The 20,277-nt window shown below is 35.8% G+C and overlaps 1 protein-coding gene across 1 annotated transcript in view; it reads left to right on the top strand.

Annotated features, from left to right (window-relative positions):
* Positions 1-20,277, top strand: part of LOC107746295 (probable phospholipid-transporting ATPase IH) — a 73,316-nt gene that overhangs the window by 32,206 nt on the left and 20,833 nt on the right. Inside the window, exons 2-18 of the mRNA XM_016560438.1 lie at positions 5,158-5,280; positions 5,774-5,863; positions 5,968-6,048; positions 6,143-6,250; positions 7,556-7,684; positions 7,906-8,009; positions 8,243-8,293; positions 9,024-9,088; positions 10,374-10,455; positions 10,974-11,124; positions 11,828-12,025; positions 12,107-12,280; positions 13,611-13,777; positions 14,006-14,077; positions 14,997-15,070; positions 16,382-16,485; positions 18,003-18,184. Of these exons, the coding sequence (XP_016415924.1) occupies positions 5,158-5,280; positions 5,774-5,863; positions 5,968-6,048; positions 6,143-6,250; positions 7,556-7,684; positions 7,906-8,009; positions 8,243-8,293; positions 9,024-9,088; positions 10,374-10,455; positions 10,974-11,124; positions 11,828-12,025; positions 12,107-12,280; positions 13,611-13,777; positions 14,006-14,077; positions 14,997-15,070; positions 16,382-16,485; positions 18,003-18,184 (1,955 nt within the window). The remainder of the gene's footprint in view (positions 1-5,157; positions 5,281-5,773; positions 5,864-5,967; positions 6,049-6,142; positions 6,251-7,555; positions 7,685-7,905; positions 8,010-8,242; positions 8,294-9,023; positions 9,089-10,373; positions 10,456-10,973; positions 11,125-11,827; positions 12,026-12,106; positions 12,281-13,610; positions 13,778-14,005; positions 14,078-14,996; positions 15,071-16,381; positions 16,486-18,002; positions 18,185-20,277) is intronic.

Below are 20,277 nucleotides of genomic sequence, written 5' to 3'. Positions count from 1 at the left end.
ATATATATATATATAATTATTAGTGTTACACTTTTAATATATAAGGATCTGATGATCTAGAATGATTTTATGTTTATTATCTTCAATGCTTATTTCTGAGTAGAAGTGGAATCTGAAGTTAAATAAAATCTATAAATAAAATAAAATAAATAAATGCACATTTATTACATCATTTGAAACACAGGACTGTAGGATATCATGGAAAATGAAGGATACATCCATGTTGCCTGGTTTGGATATTCCTTCTTACCTCCATATATTTGGATGTGCCCTCCTACCTCCATATACTGCCTGCTGTTTTTGGTTTGATAGCAAAATATCAATAACTGTCATTAGCTAGTAAGGTCACAACTGGAAAATGTCGTCATGGAGCACATTACATTTCAGTCGGTATGACCTGTGGTGGCATGGAAAGTGCTGAACTAGGATCAGTTTTTGCCACTTACTGTATATCCTGAAGTATGTCATCAAAGTCTATTTGTTTTCATAGGTGGGGATAGCTGTTCCTGGATCAGCACTGATCAGCATCGGCTGGAGGAATTTCAGCCGTTGTTTGCACGGACAGTTGACGATGGTGTGTTTGTGTGCGTGTGTGCAGTAGGGTAACTTGAGCTGTTCCTTGGGAGCTCAGGCATGAGTCGAGCGTGATATAATCCCTTTGACTAGTGACCAGACTACTGCCACCTCTCATTCCTGTGTCACTGTTTGCTTCTCAGTTATGATCTTGTGTACTTGGTTTTCGTGGGAGCTTAAGCAGTGATTTTGGTCTGATTTCTCTTATTATTCAGAACAGGCCATCTTAGTTCAAGCTAATAGTTCACCCCAAAATAACATTTGCTATCATTTACTTGCCCTCATGTCATTCTGAACTTACATGCTGTTATTTTTTCTATGTTATAGAAGCGTGAAATTTCTTCTTTTGTGTTTAATGAAAAAAAAAATACCAGCATGATGAGCACTAGATAAAGGGTAAACTGTTCCTTTAACAGTAAATATACCACAATTCATCCATGATTAAGCTGTTTGTTTTCCGTGTTAGCTAGCTAGTGTTAGCCTGCTAGCTAGCTAGTTTGGTGGATGTGGGGTTTATATAGGTCATCCCAGACCCATCAGGTGCCTGGAAGAACACAGAACAGGCTCATTCATTGTGTGTGTTGGTCTGTCTATTGTGTGTGTGTGTGTGTGTGTGTGTTAGTACAGTGGATTAGGTGTGATTATGGGGCTCAGGGTTCACTGAGCCTTTGACCAGCTGCTCAGTGCCGTCTGCTTAAGCCACCTCTCTAACACAGAGAAAATACAGAGTGAGAGGAAATCAGAAGAATTCTTTATGTAGTTTAAGCCTGTTTATAGTGGAATTTTCTCTCTGACCACACTTCTAGCACATTCTGTGAAGCAGCCTCATATTTGAGGGTGAATCTCCTAAAAATAACACTTTTTTTTTTAGCACATTTACCCTACACTTAAAATAAAATAAAATACATTATATTTTGAAGAAATACATTGTTTTATATTAAAAAATGCAAAGATATAGCCTTTTTAGTATTTTTTGTTTTCTTGAAAATTAAGCAAACTTTCCGAATTAGCATGACCATAACTACTATAATCTGTGAAAATTTTTTTTTTTTTTTTTTTTTTGTAATTCCCAATATTTCCAGTGTGAGTACCCTAGTAAAAAATATACTAACATTTATTTGAAATACATTTATTTTGTTCTACGTATAGGCCTACTACAAATACATTTATATATTTATGTGCTTAATAAAAATACCCTGCAATTGTACTTTTGGTATACTAAACTGGTATACTTAAAGTCTGCTAAATTGGAATAACTAATTTTGTACTTAATGCATTGTAATTGTGTGGAAGTAGTGCTGAAGTTCACATTAATTGTGCTAAAGTGGAACTACTACAAGTATACTGAAGGTACACTTTAAATATCTTGCATTTAAAGACTGATATAAAGGGATAATACAATAATGCAATACAATCCTAATCCTTACAATCCTAATACAATACAATCCTTATTAATAGTGACATTTAAACACATTTTCGGCATAATATTAAGAAATGTGCATTGTGCAATAAAGAAATACTCCAAATAAACTTTAATGATAATTTTATATAGTAATAATTTTATATATAGTAAGTCTTAAGTGATATGTCATTTGAAGTACACTTAGTATGAAATAAATGAATTTTAAATACTTTTAAATATTATTAAATAAATAATAATATAATGTTTCACATTACAGTAATGAGATTTTATTATTACTGTAATAAGAATTGGAAACATTTGCTTATTTGTTCTGAAAATAATGTCACTATTAAAAATCTAATTATTCTCTAACTATGCTTCCTTTTGAAAGCATAAAATATTGTTTTTTCTTTTCAAAGTGTTTTGTGCGATTTATCCTTGAATTTGTTTTCTTTTGAGTGCGTGTTGTCATTTTGGGGGAGCTGAAAGACATTTTGAGTAATTTGTGTAGGGTGGATGGTGTCTGAGCTTACTCTGCAAGGTCACACACACACACACACACAAATACACAGAGGCATCGAGATGCATGAGTCACATAGAGAGACTTCAGACTGACTTCCTGTGGATCTCTTAGGATTTTCCATGATGAACAAGGTGATGCGAAGAATTTGACATTGCTGTGGACCATGACGTCAGTCTGAATGCTAAAGGATTTCATTTGTATAATTGATGTTGTCAACAGTTGACCATGACCTCATATGTGTTTAAATCCCTGCCAAAACCTAAACGCTTAAAGCCAAACATAAGAACATTCAACATGTTCTCAATGTCCTTTATATGACAGAAATCCTCATGCATGTCCTGTTGCATGTAGTGCTGGATAAGGCATTCTTTGAAGTGGTAATAGCTCATATTTCTCATTTTACGTAAGCGCTTAAGAGGCTCGGCCGGATTTAATCCCGCCTTGACGGAGAGAGAAAGGCAGAGTCACATAGCAGCCAATGCCGTCACGGTCGTTAACACTCGCTGCGGTTGCAGACAGGTTACTTGTTGTGCTGGAATGTAAAGACACACTGTATTAGGTGACTCCCTTCACCCTGATCTAAGATCAGCTTTCTTTGCATAATCAAAACCTTTTAAAGCTGGCGTGAAGTCAGCAGCAGTAGCAAGAGCAGATGCTTCAGAGTAGCACATGTTGAGTGAAGTATGAGTAACGAAAAATGAAGAGAGAAATTAAGATATGTGCAAACCTGCTAGAATGAATATTTCAGGCTGTTGGTTTTATTGTCATATAGGTTTCTGCTTTTTGCTTTTACTTAGGCCCAATCCCAATTCTATTTTATACCCCTTCCCCTTGTCCCTTGAAACAGAGTGTCAAGGGGTAGGGGTGAAAATATTCCCATATTTTGGGTGATATTGGGACACCACTACTATGCCGTCACACGTCATCATACGTCGTCTCTCTCTCTCTTTCTGGCAACTTTCATCTCTCTCTCTCTCTCTCTCTCTCTCTCTCTCGAAATGCCAGTATTTGAGAAAAGGGTTTAGCGATTTCTAATTATTGGGGGGACTAGCCCCCCTCAATGTCTACGGTGGTTATCGCCCTGATCAGACATGAAAATATGTTGTGGCACTATCGTGCAGTCTATAATGATATGACGTTAGTTAGCAAATATTAGCGATTTTTTGCAAACATTTCTTTGAGTAACATGACCGTAAATATGAACTCACGATTGAATGTAACATAAAACAAATGATTACTTTTTGTTAAAATCTTTATTAATGCCAAAAATGCTTACATTTATGTGTCTTTTTGTTCGCTCGGGCAGCCATGTTGCCCCTGAAGCCGGTTTACGCTGAGATAATTCATACCCCTTCGTTTGAAGTGTGGTCCCGAAAAATCTTTGTTTGAAGGGCTGTCTGGCCCTTCTCCTACCCCTACCCCTCCAACCAAAAGATTAGAGACACCCCTACCCCTTCACCTGAACGCGCGAAACGGAGGGGTAGGGGAAAGGGGAAGGGCTAAGGGGTAGAATTGGGATTGGGCCTTAATGTAGTATGGGAAATGAATGCAAAAGACAGTAGCAGTGGGCATCCTCCTGTACTATTTTCTGTCAGTCATATTGTTATTATTGCTGCTTACTATCATCACTATTATTACAGTGTTTCTCATATTAACCCCTATTGTATGTATTAAAGGGATAGTTCACAGAAAAATACAAAATTGTCATAATTTACTCAGCCTAATGTTGATTCAGACCTGTTATACAGTCCAGTGTTGTTTATATATTTTCAATTCACAGACAAAAATGTCATACAGGTTTGAAACAGTGTTATTTTAGTGTTATTTATAATATTATTTAAATATAAAATAATATTTAATAGTAGAAATAGCTTTTGTTTTTTATGTTTTCAGGTTTCATTTTAGTTTAATTTTTAGTAATTTATTCATGTGCTTTTGTAATTTTTTAAATATTACAATTTAGGTTAATTTATTTTTAAGTTTTAGTTTTTATTTCCATTTAGTAATTTTTAGTGCTTCAACTCATTTCAGTTAGTTGTTAATTTATGTTGAGTTTACATTTTTCATCTAATATTTATAATATATTTAGTTTCCGCTGTATTACAACAAAAATGTTTTTAATAGTTTTAGTTTTAGTTAAAGAACACCTCGGTTTGGAACAACATGAGTAAATGATGACTGCAATTTCATTTTTTGGTCAACAGTTCCTTTAAACTTCGGTGTAACATTAAATGTAGATGAATAATATCTTAAATTATGCAGTTTTGTAATTTTTGCCAGGTGGATGATAAAATGGGTTACACTAAAAGCCACTCATCTCTCTCTCTCTCTCTCGGTCTCTCTCTCTTGTTCTTTGTTGTGAAACTATGTTCCCCTGCCTTTGAGAGTCAAATCAAGCATGACAGGAACCATACGTTCTGTATCTGTTCTCTTTCTCATCAGAGCAAAACTATAGTTGTAGCTCAAAGCTGGTTCCTCATTTGTGCACCTGTTTTCTCCAGTGGGTAAATCTGACCTGTGAACTCAAGTCAGGCCGGCCAACCGTGTCAATGCTGATTAAAGAGTGTGTTCTCCAACAGGAAGCAGTCTCATTGGATGGATGATGCATGAATATCTATGAATAAATGAATAATCCACTCTCTCTGTCTCTTTGTTTCAGTGTACAGGAGAGGAGAGCTGGGTGGACAGCAGGACGGTTTATATTGGACATAAAGAGCCTCCACCAGGAACAGAAGCGTACATTCCACAGAGATTTCCTGACAACAGAATTGTATCCTCAAAGGTCAGATGTGCTCCAAGGCCAAACAGCTATCTGAACCAAAAACGATACGCAAGGGACGATGTACAGTCATCTGGTCATTATAGAAAAATAAACACAGAAAGCATAATCAGGAGGATATGGTCAGGTGGTCTTGTTGTCACCGTTACTAGCTGATGAACACATTTTTAAAATAATTTATTTTTGTTTTGTATTCCAATTTATATATAAAAAAAGTGTAATATATTAAATATGATAAAAATCGAAAAATTTAAAACAACCTGAGACGTAAAATTGTGTAAGATAATAGCTGCATTTGCATTAGAAAGTGTATATTTTTGCTTGTTTTAAGCATAAAGCTGTTTTGTTTCTTGTTTTACGTTTTGTTTCTAGTTTTGTTTTGTTTGGTTTCTTGTTTTGTTAGTTTTTTTGTTTTGTTTTTGGTTTGGTTTGGTTTTTGTTGTTTTTTTGTTTTGTTTTGTTTTGTTTTGTTAAACATATCTCTTTTTCTCCACAGTATACTTTCTGGAATTTTATACCGAAGAATCTCTTTGAGCAGTTCAGAAGAATCGCCAATTTCTATTTTCTGATCATCTTTCTAGTGCAGGTTTGTGATGGTGTCGCTTATAGAAATTGTCCTATTAGCATGAGCTGGCCTTTCTGTGACAGCGTGATGTGTGATATTTCCCCTCTCACCATCTCTCTCTGTAGCTGATCATTGACACACCTACCAGTCCTACGACCAGCGGTCTGCCTCTTTTCTTTGTCATCACGGTCACAGCCATTAAACAGGTGAGAAAAGACCCTTAACTTTCCTCTATAATAGGTGTCATAATTGTAACGTCACTCCTTCATTGGTCTCTTTCACCCCTCTAACTCTCTGCAGGGCTATGAGGACTGGATCAGGCACAAAGCGGACAATGCTATAAACCAATGTCCAGTCCACGTCATCCAGCATGGCAAAGTCGTACGCAAACAGAGTCAAAAGCTACGGGTGCGGATGACAACATATGACAACAACTGACAACATATAGATTAGTGAATTGTGCCGTTAGCGCCACCACATGGATTTGAAAAACATGACTGTTTTCAAACAGGTTTCCCCGAACAGTCCATTGGTGAAACAAACTCATACCATTGGTTGGGCCAGTGTTGGGCTGCTCAGGATGCTTAAATGAACAGCAGTGTTTTGAAAGTCCCATGGTGTTTGCATTTTTCGGGAAATCAACTTGTAAATGGCTTACCATGTATGTAAATTAAGCTGGCATAGGTTAAAAAAAAAATTATGCTAAAAATTACACACTTCAGCTCTGAAAATGTTTTTTTTTTTTTAATTCTCAGATAAATAAATCAACAAAGTTCGCTCTACTAACCAGCTTTCTGCTTACACAGCCAGCTTGCTGTTTGGAAACAGAATGTTGGCCTGTCAACAAGCAGAATGACAGTGTGCCCACATTACCCACAATGCAGTGGGAATCCTTTGTTATTTAATTTTGAAACTATTGCTCTCTCTTTCTCTCTCTCTCTCTTACAATATAGAATATAAAATTGTATATAAAACTAAAGCACAGTGGAAAAACACTGGAAGCTGTGATGATAAAGAGAGAATGTGCTTGAATACTTACCATTACAGCTTTTCCTACTGATAATCCGGTCAGCATCTGTAATCCGTTACGCAACACATGCAGACAGGCCAGCAGGAACAACAACCAGGATCAGGATTTTCATTTATGTAGATTCATGAGTATGATTTTTTATTATTCCACTGTTGTGTAAGTGGCAGCTCATTTCTATAGCTGATTCGTTGATATTGATGTCGCACAGCTTTAATATATCTTACTTTATTCAAGCACCCTGTCAGGGAACATACTGAAAACATTATAATACTTGAGTATTTAGGTCACTCCAGAAGTATATTTAGATATTCGTATGATAAAATGACCAAGAAATGATGAACACTGGATGACCTGTTCTTAAAGTCACAGTGTGTATTTTCTGTAGTTTGTTTCATTGTCTTATCGTATCAACATTTGCTCAACAAATGGTGTGAGTTTGATCCAGGATTGCTGGTTTTGTCCAAACAATGGTTGCTGGAGGCTGTTTGGAATCAGTCCTAATTTTTGCAGTTAGTTATGATGTTGCCATTGACATAAAAATTACACTCTTTACCACTACTTTTTCCTACTCCTAAAAGTACAGCACAATGTAAAATATTCTCACTTATCTTCAGGTTGTTATTTGATTCAAACTGTTACTGTAAATGTTGAATTTGACCCTTTCTTGCTCTTTGACCTTTCAGGTGGGTGATATTGTCCAGGTTAAAGAGAATGAGACATTTCCATGTGACCTCATACTGCTCTCCACCAGTCGAGAAGATGGAACATGTTTCGTCACGACAGCCAGCTTAGATGGAGAGTCCAGCCATAAGGTGATTGGTCATTTTATAGAAAGGCAAACATGTTACTGTTATTATTCCTAAAACTTAACATTAGGGTTTTATTCTATACATTGTGACTGAATTGTTTTGACTACACTATAAAGCACACTGCCAGTAATTCATATTAGATGGGAGATGGTAGAAATGTGTGTGAGAGTTTTTGACCTTGGAATGCCGACTGTTTTCTCTCGTGCTCTCCTCTCTATACAAAGACCTATTATGCAGTTCAGGACACAAAGGCATTCAAAACAGCGGAGGAGGTGGACACACTACACGCTACGATAGAATGCGAGCAACCCCAGCCAGACCTGTACAAGTGAGTGATACACACATATATCAGCAGAAAACACATAAACAAACCCTCGCTTTCTCTTACAGACACTGATTGTGCATAGAACTACTGTTGGACTGGCACAACAGCATGCCGCACACTCCAGATACCCCACACAAATATCCTCACATGGTGTCTTTATACACACACACACACACACATTGACACAGAGCCCAGACTAGACATTATTTCTGTCTTTTCTTCTTCTGCTGCTATAGATTTGTGGGACGCATCAATATTTATTTGGATCGAGACGAGCCCATCGCGAGGTAAATCTATACTCAGGAAATTGACTCTTAATTAAGGGGCCAGTGTGTGAAAGATTGAATTCAGGAGGGACACTTTATCATTTTCATAGAACAGGTCTCTCTTCCAATTCTGATTCTTACTAAAGAATTCTGCTCCTCTTTAGTTTTCCTTGCAATCCACTCTAACTTTAATTAAAAATGTTCTATGTTGTATTTGGTACAATTATGTAAATAAATATGAACGTATACAGTATTGAAATTAAATAAATACAAAATGTTTAATATTATATAATAGTATATGTAATATATATTGCATTTCATATAATAAAATACAGCAAATATTGTTATCTTGGTAAATTTCACATATGCAAATATGTTAATAAATCTGAGTAAATAGAGTATTTAAAATGAACAAGATTATATAATTAGGTAATTTATTATATGTTATATTAGGATAGTTTATACATAGCATGACTGTTTCATGTGTGTTCATTTTTGTGTTTTAATGAAAGTATATGTAGTTCATATTTTCATTGCTTTAACTGGTCACCATTTCTTTTAATTTACCGTTTCCATTTAACATTTCACAATTTTTTATCTTTTACATTAATTTTTTTAAAATTTAAAATAGTCCTGCAATGTGACAGATGAACTTGCAGTACAACACATACACACTGTAAAAAGATGTGAGCATAATTTTGTTGAATAATCATGTTTGTAATGCTGCATTTGATCTGTTTGATTATTTTAGACCCCTGGGTTCTGAGAACCTGCTGCTACGTGGAGCCACACTGAAAAACACTGAATACATACATGGTATTTAAAAACAACACTACATATTTATGTTTCATTTATGCACATACACATTAATTATATTTGCAGTCGATTCAAGGTATATATACAGTATGTATTAGTTTGTGTGTTCCTTAGGAACACTGTTTGCACTCAGTCTAATTGTATTGATGTCTATGCTAAGATCCATCACTATAATCTGGCACAATGCTAATGTGATTTTTTTTAGGCAATAGGAAGGACAGGAGAACAAGAGAGGAGAGTTGCTGATTGAGTCGTTTTGTCACTCCGTTCCCACTGTAATTAAATGAGTCACTGAGGCTTGTGAGATCAGAAAGAAGTTCTTAATTGCTAGAGAGAGAGAGAGAGAGGGAGATGAATGTCACATTATACACGTGAGGATTCTAAGAGCAGGGCAAGCTCTCAAAGGTCACGTTCACACAGCAGCAGAATACGGTTGTCAGTCCTGTATTTGAGTCCTTAATACGGTTACGTTCACACACAGTTCGGTTATTTACGGGTGTGACAACCGCATTCTGTAACCGAACTCACACCTGTAAATTTTCAAGACTCACAACCGCATTCTCGGAACACACGCGCTGTGTGAACGGAACAGGACTGGACAACTAGTTGTCTGTCACATCATACAGTGCGAGAGAAAGCCGCTCTGCTGCACAAACGCACGTCTACGTGTGTTACGTGTTTTCATGTGTGTTTTCGGTAACTTACAGTAACGGAAAAATGAGCTGGGTGTCATCTGAAAGTTTTAGATCCCGTCAGTTTTGTGTTCTGCGCGCGATTCAAATGCTCCGCTCTCCACCCAAATATAAAAGCTGCTGTCGGTTAATGAAGATTTGACGAAAGAACTCGCGGCTCGATTGGACTCTTGTTGTGTCAGAAAGTGATAAGACTTTCAGTTTTATGGACGTCGCCATCTTTGATTTTACTTTGGTCACTGTCGCTATGATTACTGGTAAGGAATACGGGCTTGACTCCAGTTGCACGTTCATACAGACAGTATTCTAAACACAACTGTAAGCTGCTGTGTGAACGGGATATTTCGAGACTCACACCTGTAAAGAAAATGCCGTTGTCAATCTCAAATCTGACAGTGTGAATGTAGCCAAAATGTTTAACTTTGTTACAGCCGAGCCATTATGACGTAATGGCACCGTACGGTAGGACAAAAAGAGCTCAGTTATGTAACAGTGGCTTTTATATTATCATAGCGTCAAAGAGGCCGTACAGAGACAGTCATAGAGGGGAATTATGATCTCAAAATGCTCTTCATCCTCTCTTGTTTCTCTAGCTGTGGCCATCTATACGGGCATGGAAACCAAGATGGCCCTCAACTACCAATCCAAGTCTCAGAAACGCTCCGCTGTTGAAAAGTAAGACACGGTGATAGGCTTTCGATCAGTTTATCTTGCTGTCAGCATGTACAGGGTAATGCATTTAGTGTGCTGTTTGTAAAGCAAATTGCGGGCTTCTGTATTTGATGTCACAATTTGTATCAAGTTGCACTCACATGTGTCTCGCTGGCAATTCTGTCAGACAGATAGATGCAGCCATTAAGAAAACACGTAAAATATGTTTATATTGAATAAGCAGGTGTACTTTCAGAGATCTCCTTTCAGAGTTTGGATAACATTGACTTTTTCAATCAAATAAATGTTGATTTGTATTTTTTTTTAGACTTAATTTAATTTAATATTGTAGATGTCATTCGGACAGGATATTTTTATTTTTTCTGAAAAAGAGGGATATTAAACTCAGAGACCCTCAGGGAAAGTTACTGCGGTTAAATCTTGTCACCCTGATGTATGATATGTGTCTTTGCCACTAGGTCCAAAAATTATTATGCTCATACTACGTGTCTTGGATCATCTCATCGCTTTTTGTCCTGCAGGTCTATGAACGCCTACCTGATTGTTTACCTCTGCATTCTGATCAGTAAAGCTCTGATCAATACTGTCCTGAAGTATGCCTGGCAGGCCAACCCAAACAGAGATGAGCCCTGGTACAACCAGAAAACTGAGACTGAGAGGCAACGGCATGTAGTACGTGCTATAAAACAATGCTTATTATTATTATATTTTTATTTTTATTTAACTTTTTAATCATTTATTACAGTTTATTATTATTTTTATATTTGTTATTTATTGTTTTGTTTTATATATGTATTTTTTTTTTTTAAATGTAAGTAATTTTGCTTTTTCAGAGAATGACAAATTCTGTTGGTGTGAAAACTTAGTTTTTATAAAATATTTTGTTATTTGTTTTTATTAAAATGTATTTGATTTATTTTTGTACTACTTTGTACTACTATGTACTATTTATACATAATTATAAGATGTGTTTCTTGAGCAGCACATCAGCATATTAGATTTCTGAAGAATCATGTGACACTGAATGTGAATTCAGCTTTGCATCATGGAAATAATACATTTATAATTATTATTATAATCACTTTATAATATTAATAACTTTTTAAAAAATGTATTAAAAAAGAAATCAATTATTTTCAATTGTAATAATATTTCACAATATTACTGTTTTTACTTTATTTTTTGATCAAATAAATGCAGCCTCAGTGAGCATAAGAGACTTTTTTCAAAAACATTAAAAATCTTAATTATTCCAAATTATGGCCTCCATTGTATATGCTAACTATATTTTATGCTTTCATGTCATTAACACCATCAAAGCAAAACAATTGCACAAACTCACGCTTATTTAATTCCCTGCTTTTTGTCCCTTCAGTTAATCCGGGCATTCACAGATTTCCTTGCCTTCATGGTTCTGTTCAACTACATCATTCCTGTGTCCATGTATGTGACTGTGGAGATGCAGAAGTTCCTTGGCTCGTACTTCATCCTGTGGGACGATGACATGTTTGATGAGGAGCTCGGAGAGGGACCGCTCGTCAATACCTCAGATCTTAATGAAGAACTTGGACAGGTAGGAAACCTCTTCAGTCCACTCCAAAACTGCTCCCAGGGTCATTATTGGTTCACCGTTTCTGTTCTTTCTTCATCACAGGTGGAATATGTCTTCACAGACAAGACTGGCACTTTGACAGAAAATAACATGGAGTTGAGGGAATGTTGTGTGGATGGGCATGTTTACGTGCCACATGCCGTCTGTAACGGGCAGATCTTACCTGGAGCTGCCGGAATGGATATGATCGACTCCTCTCCGGGCGTAGATGGAAAGGTGAGCTTGTTTTCTGTTTTTCTGTGTTTCCATAACTGTTGGAAAATCACAGTTCAGTGGGTATTTGAACATATATTAAACTTTTAAGTTGGAGTCAGTTTTTTTTTTTATATATATATGTTTTTATTTCGCAAGCAAAAGTGACAGGAAACACTGTTACAAAAGGTTTCAATTTCAAAATAAAATAAATGTACAATGTATCATGGTTTCCAAAAAATTATTTAGTAGCACAACTGTTTTCAACAATGATAATAAGAAATGTTTCTTGAGCAGCAAAAAAATTGCATTTTAAAATATATTGAAATAGAAAACACAAATTAAAAATTTATATTTTACATGCTTAAAATGCAGTAGATAAATAAATAAAGTATTAAAACAAACATCTAACAACCTGACGTGATTCTTTACTTCAAGTTTCCCCATCTTTATTCAAAATAAATACATTATGTATTTTTTTTAATCTAATACCATGACATTTCATTATTATTAAGTGTGACTTAAGTATGCAGATACACTTTGGACCACTTTAGACATTTGATAAAGAAGCTATAAAAACTTTTGTACAATGAGAGAATGAACGTGTTATTGTGAGCGGCGAGTTATGTTTCATTGCACAGATAAATCATATTATCGCAAAGGCAAGTTTTTGTATGAATGTTTTAGCTGTGGATGAGTGGAAAGATGGATGGATTCTAATTTTATCTTTGATAAATGAGCTTAGAGCAACGTGACATTAATTCAGCAGATTAGCTAAACCATCTATTAAAGAATTTGTAACTTGTTAAATTTCCCATCACATCTCTTGTCAGTTGTGTTTTTGAATGTGATTTTTATGAATAGCAGTTTGGATAAACTCAAAATAGTTTCTGTTAGAATTATATTGTGTGCATGTGCATAATAAAGTGAAATATCAGAGTTCACTGTTGTTGAGATTTTTAATGCCTGCTTGTATCATATTGTATCCAAATATTTACTGGATACATGAGTATTGACTGCATTTTGTTCAGAGTTAGACACAGATAGCCTCTCTCTCTCTCCTTTTATCTCTCTGTCACTTAATCTCTTTTTGCTAGTCTCTCTGTCTTCCTTTCTTCTGGTGTGTGAGGAAACAGATGAATGATTCTGTTCCACTGAGACGACTCACTCTTAAGTAAAGGGAAATAGTGTGTGTGTGTGTGTGATACCTGGATTGCCTCATGCCATTACATATTATTATTATTATTAAAAGTAATGTTTTACTGTTTTAAAAAGTCTTTTTGCTTTAAGAATAAAGCAGCAGCTTTGTGTGCAGTATTTCAGTGCAAACGTGTGAATATGTGTGTCTCATCAGGAGCGAGAGGAGCTGTTTTTCCGTGCGCTGTGCCTCTGTCACACAGTCCAGGTGAAGGAAGAGGAGACGGTGGATGGCATTAAGAGAGGAATCCATCAGGGCAAATCCACCTCCTTCTACATCTCCTCCTCTCCAGATGAGGTTGCGCTGGTGGAGGGCATGAACAGGCAAGATGCATGCGATCACACAGACCCACGATCATTTATACTCTAGCCTCCAGGTTTTGACATACTGTGTCTCAATTTGGGATTGCATAACCCTAACCCTAAACAGTCCAAACATTTTTATGACCATTTTCTGAACCCTACATTTGCTGTGCATACTGTTGTGTCTAACCTTAACCCTTCATCACAATAACACAATAAGTTTGCCTTCCTTTTCTCTCACCTGTTCAGGTTGGGCTTCACCTATCTCCGTCTGAAGGACAGTCACATGGAGATCCTCAACAGAGAGGATGAGATGGAGAGGTGAGCCATCTGGAAAACAGCATGAGTGCAATGACCAACAGGAAACTAGCAGCATTTGGATGCTTTTGGACAGTCTTATCAGTCTGAGAAAGTAGTTTTACCCACAATCTTACGTAATATGTTAAATACAGATTATTACCATAAATCGTTTTATAATTATTTTTGATTAAATGAATATTAAATATTAAAACTGTATTTTATAAAAAATAATTTTAATATTTTTTTTTTCAAAATAATAGTACAATAAATAGAATAATGTAAAAGTAAAAAAATGAATAGAAGATATATATAAATTTTATCTACATAGAATTTACAAACAAGCATTTAGCTTCATACCACACCACTAGCAGGGCTGCTTTCACCCCCTGTGGTGACTGCAGCTTTAATTTTCTTGTCATGCTATGTATTTTGCCACATGCTGTGTGAGAAAGAAACCTCAGCAAAGGAACAGTTTGCTCAGCCTAATCTGTAATCATCTGTGTATTTACTCAGCAGGTTGTCATATAAATGTCATTGTGTGTTTATTAAAATAACACGTTGTACAGTATGTTGTGGGAAGCAAAGTTCCCCTGTTTAGGAAGTGTTGTAATAGGACCGGTGTTTGTGAGATGGAGTATGTGTGTGTGTGTGTGTGTATGTGTGTGTGTGTGTGTGTGTGTGTCCTTGAAGGACAAGGACCAGCCATAATTAGTGCAGCTACACACTGTCCTACAGCTGAGAACACGAGGGTCAGCATGGAGCGCAGTCACATAAAAACTCTGTCTGTCTGTGATAAAGATATAACCCAAAGGACTCAGTCAATGTTACATATTCCACTGATTTATGTGTACATAAATGTAGTTAGTTAGTAATAGTAGAGCTGTTAACTTTTTTAATCTAAACGCTTGCAACATTGTCTTTTTGTGTTTATTCTTAACAGATTTGAGCTGTTGGAGGTGTTGAACTTTGATTCAGTGAGGAGGAGAATGAGTGTTATCGTAAGATCAAGCTCAGGTAGGATGAACACACACACAACTTTTACTTGCATAACTTTATCTAAATGGAGACATTCGATAATTTTACAGTTTTTTTTTTTTTTAGTTTTTTTTTACTTCACGTCCCCCAAAAGGAGATTTTTGTCATTCAGCTGACTTCTGAGTACAAATGTATTCTCAAAATTAAATAGGCACACACACACAAACACACACACACACACATATTTACTTGGCAATCTAAATGAGGACATATAAAGTTAATTATAATTATTACGCATAATGAATGTGTAATTATGTACTATATAATTAATTCCTGGCCTAAAGAAAACTTTTGTCATTTTAACATGTTCAATTTTGTGTGATTAAGTATTTAAAATGTGCTAAAAATACTGCAGTTAATCATGCCTTTTGAACAGTATGTTAATAATTACATTTTTTAATTAATTAATTCATTTTAATTGACATTCATTCATTCATTTATTGAGGTTAGTGATGTTGAGTTATGTTTAATGAAATAGAAATAATACAAATATATGAACTTATAAGGCAATATTGTCATGTCTATTCAATGTTTTATTTTGCCACAATAATATGTCCTTGAATGATCTCTGGAAATATTGATATGTGCAGTTATTTGTGATTGATTTGATTAATCTGCATGTCATGTAATCAATTGATTACAATTTTAGAGATTGGCAGCCCTAATTATTCACTTTATTTATGAATGATTTTCCCATCTCAGAACATCCCCAAAGGGATTTAGCTAATGTCTGGGGATAATTTTGTCCTCAACGCATTGCTGAGTAAACACACACATGCACACTCATTCTGGAACTGCGAGTGACTGTTACACATTCCACTGAAGGTCTCTGAGTCACTATGTGCGCCCAAATGAAGGCGCCAGTTAATGCAAGTGGGTCAATGCGCTACTAGCATACAAATGAGAGCAAGATTTAGACATCTGTATGATTCCTGAATACATTCATTTACATACAATTGACCCTGATAACTTATCTTCTAATGTAAAAGGCAATTAGGATATTCTTGGAATACATTGAAAGCCTGACAGCATAACTAATGTGCTAATTTAAAGTCAACATGTAACAATGTTTGTGACCCATTTTACTATCATACTATGATGCATTTCAGAGGAGAACAGAAAAAATATATAAAATCTCAAAGACAAATAGATTAGTTTGATTTCATGAATTACAGAAAAATATTGCTTTACCTATTATAAATGTATTGAAAGCATGACATACTGGTGGTTGTGCAGTTTCTTCCTTGTAGCTTTTAACACTTTGTGTTGATAATTGTTTGTTTGTTCTAGGAGAGTACTATTTGTTCTGTAAAGGTGCGGATTCTTCTATTTTTCCACGGGTGGTTTCTGGAAAGGTGGAGCAGATCAGAGCGCGAGTAGAGCACAACGCTGTGGTGAGCAGAAATCGGAAACATCTTCATCTTCTTTCTTATTTTAGCAGAGCTATTTATAAGCCACAAAAGCTCCTTCCTAGATCTTGATGGAAAAAAGCTCCTCTCACATGTGTTTGCTTGTGCAACTTTTGTTTAGCATGAACGTCATCCTCAAAGAGAGCTGAAAGAGTACCTAAACATCACTGAAAATCAAACGGAGCAAAGACAATGTGTCTATTGTCTTTCTATTTATGTGTTCTCACACTGCGGCCCAACACTGATCTCATTAGCTTTCATAAGAGGGATGAGTATTAGAAACAACCGTTATTAGTTTAATGTATCTGTAGGACCCAGAAGTCATTTGTACTTTTTGCTCTTGATAATCTAATGAATATAATGATCTTCAACTTGACAAATATATGGAGTCATTTGCAGAAAAAGAATATAATTATGGTCCCAGGCATGAGGAATGGATCTTAACACAGCTCTATGTTACTTCATTGTGTTACTCACAGATCTGGGTCAGGAATGACATCACTTTAGAAAGGGGTTTGGTTGCACTGGTGTCTATGCTGATTCATGATTTTGGTAGCCATAGTGAAAAGGTTTCTGTAGAGACAGACAAAATTGAATCTTTGTTTTCAAGACTGTCTGCAGAACAGTAGTGTTTTATTAATAGTGATAATGGAGACTTTTCTACTAGAGCATTTTTGTTATTTAATAATCTACATTTCAAAGGGATAGCTCACCAACAAATGATAATTGTGTTATTATTTACTCACCCCCATGCCGTTCTAAACCAGTATGTCTTTCTTTTTTACGTGGAACACAAAATGAGACGTTTTGCAAAATGTTCACACTGCTCTTTTGCATACAGCAAAATCAGATCTAATAAGACAAAGATGTCACCATAAAAATAACATTTGAGTGCATAAAACGTAACATTTGACATGGGATGTATTGTTTAAGTCATACAGGCTTTTTTATGTGGCTTTTGTAGAAGCCTATTTCCACGACAGAATAAAAAGAAATTTGAAAATCTTTTTATCTCACAATTCTGTTTTTTTTTTTTTCGGAATTGCGAGATGTTAACTCACAATTACAAGATAAAAACTCTAAATTTTGAGTCACAGTTACCATTTTTTTATTCCGTGTGGCGGTGGAAATAAGCTTCCATACTTTTTAGGAGCTTGGCAGCTTGTGATCACCACATGATTCATTCTATTGAATAGAGCAGTGTGAGCATTCTTTAAAATATCTCCATTTGTTGTACCACAGAAGAAAGTAAGTCACAGGTTTGGAACAATACAAGGGTGAGTAAATATAAATAATGCTACAATTTTCATTTTTTTTTAGCAACGGTATTGTTCTTTCCTTTATATTATGCTTATTCTTAGTTAAACCTATATTTATGTCCAAGATTAATGCTGTTTTTATAAAAAAGAATGAATTCTGGAGTTGAATTTAGGCTCTTTTTGTAAATGAATGGACCTGGCAGGCTAAGCTGACACTTTTGTTTCAAATCTTTCCCCCTGTAGGAGGGATTACGGACTCTTTGTGTTGCTTATAAGAAGCTGACTCATGAGGAGTATGAGGAAACGTGCCGTCTCCTCAACAGCGCTAAACTAGCTCTGCAGGAGCGTGACAAGAAACTGGCTGAAGTTTATGATGTCATCGAAAAGGATTTCATCCTGCTGGGAGCCACGGCTGTGGAAGATAGGTGAATCACTGCCTCCTGACTCACAGTCAACCTGATTAACATTTACCAAATACCATCTAGGTTTGATTGACTTGTTTAAAAATTCCTGTACTGAAGTGAATCAAACTTTCGATTTCAAAGTTGAGAACTTAGAAAAAGCTAACAGAGTGGAATCCAAACCATTTCATGTTCAGTATTCCTTTGTCAAATTCAGAGCGCAAATGCAAATAACTCTACCACTTAAAGGTACAGTAGAGACAGTGGGATCAAGATGTCTGAGACCAACAGTGGAAATAGGAAAAACTTAATTGAAAAAATTCTTATTGTTATCCAGAATGATTTGAGATTTTTTTTTTTAAACAAATGATACGTGAATAATAATTTGAGCAAAAAAATTTAATTGAAAAAAATTCTATTGTTGTCCAGCATGATGAGATTTAAAAAAAAAATTTTTTTTTTACAAATTATGTGTGAATAACTTGAGCGAAATATTTTAGTATTGTTATGCATGGTGATTTGAGTATGTTCCAAAAACATCAAAGAGTGTTTAATTTTAATGTTTTATTACAGTCTAAGACTTGCAGTACATTCCCAGCAATTTACAAGTTTGTAGCTACACAGGAGTGACTATAGAGAATCAGGGAAACACTTCATTTTTTCAGGTTTTTTGTTATGGTAGTGTCACTTAAAGTCATTCATTTGTGAGTATGTAGATTACCATTCAGTAAGGGCCTCATTCACTCTCGCTCCTGCCAACTACGCCATCAAAAAATCCATAGTGTCAAAAAATGGAACCATGACGTCCGATGCATTTCTGAGCAAGTCCGATATTGCTTTCCAAGTTGCATGTTGCTGTAAAAAAATCAGCATGTTAATAATAACTTATGTTTTCCATAAATTGCATTATGCGTTCGCCTAAATAAACAAGGTGCATTTCCCTGAACTGAAATGGAGAATGGATGTGCATTAGCAATATTAGATTGATAACTGGCTGAATGCCAAGGTTCCGATCGGCCCTACAACTGGATGGAAGAGTTACAGGCCCAGCGTCCGTTTGAAGCTCACGTGAGCACCCTGACAGAACCAGCGTGAGTTAATGTTAATTGCACAGGCAATCAATAGAGTCCATCTGTTAGGCTCCAGTGTCCTGATAATGAGCAGCTAACGTAATTAGACCCCCTCTTGAATCAATCGGGGGCCGGCAGACACGGTTCTGATGAACTACTGTTTTGGCTTATGCACTTATGGATGCCATCCAACCCAACGTTATAAATAAACACATCAATCCATGTTGGCCGCCTTAATGAATATGACAGAGCAAACAAATAGTGATTACTGGACGGGAACTTATTTTGTCAGGCTGGGTTGATTAGATGCAATCAGTGCCCTGTAGGCAGTTTGTGTCTTCAAGAGGTCACTCAAGATCATGTGTTATAGTCAAATATACAGGAAGCTAATTTGATAACGGGCAGCGTTAACTATTTGTAATGTTTTTTTTTTTATAAAATCCCTGAAACACTCAAGTTGACATGGCAATGGCAACAGATTTTACTTCTATAAATGTAGTTACGTTTTTGTGGGCTAAAAGGTCCATTGTCTGTCGTCAGTTGTGTAGCAATGTATGATGCACAGCTCACACAGAAGTCACATTCAAATCAAGCAGCTTTATGTTGGTCAATGCGGTATATTCACATGACCGACCCGTTGCGAAATCTGTGTTAATGTGGTGACTGGACTTGAAATACAGAAATGACTGGATTTCACCCAAAAAATTCTGTAAATGTCACTGCGCCCTTAAGGGTTGTGTTTCTGAGTGCAACAGGATATTCAGCAAGTAAAAAAGAAGGGTGGGACTTTATTTTTATCTATTGGGAATTTGATTTCATAGAGAAAAGTGGGTGCTCTATAGCAGAATAGAGCCTGACTTGAATGCAAGACTGCAGTGTTACATTAAAGTTATTCAGCATTAAATTACTGTTAAACTAGTGTTAACTGTTGCCAACTAACAGCAGCCTAATACAATGCCTTAAATAGCTATTTGGCTAATGGGTTACATTAGTTTTCCCGCCCCCTTGGCCTAGGTGACATCATTTGCAAAGAAAAGTCATTTTAGA

The sequence above is a fragment of the Sinocyclocheilus rhinocerous genome, unplaced genomic scaffold, assembly GCF_001515625.1.
Source record: "Sinocyclocheilus rhinocerous isolate Xijiao unplaced genomic scaffold, SAMN03320098_v1.1 scaffold798, whole genome shotgun sequence".
In the NCBI taxonomy this organism is placed as follows: Eukaryota; Metazoa; Chordata; class Actinopteri; order Cypriniformes; family Cyprinidae; genus Sinocyclocheilus; species Sinocyclocheilus rhinocerous.
Note: the sequence above shows the minus strand (reverse complement) of the source record. Positions and strands in the feature narration are given on the sequence as shown.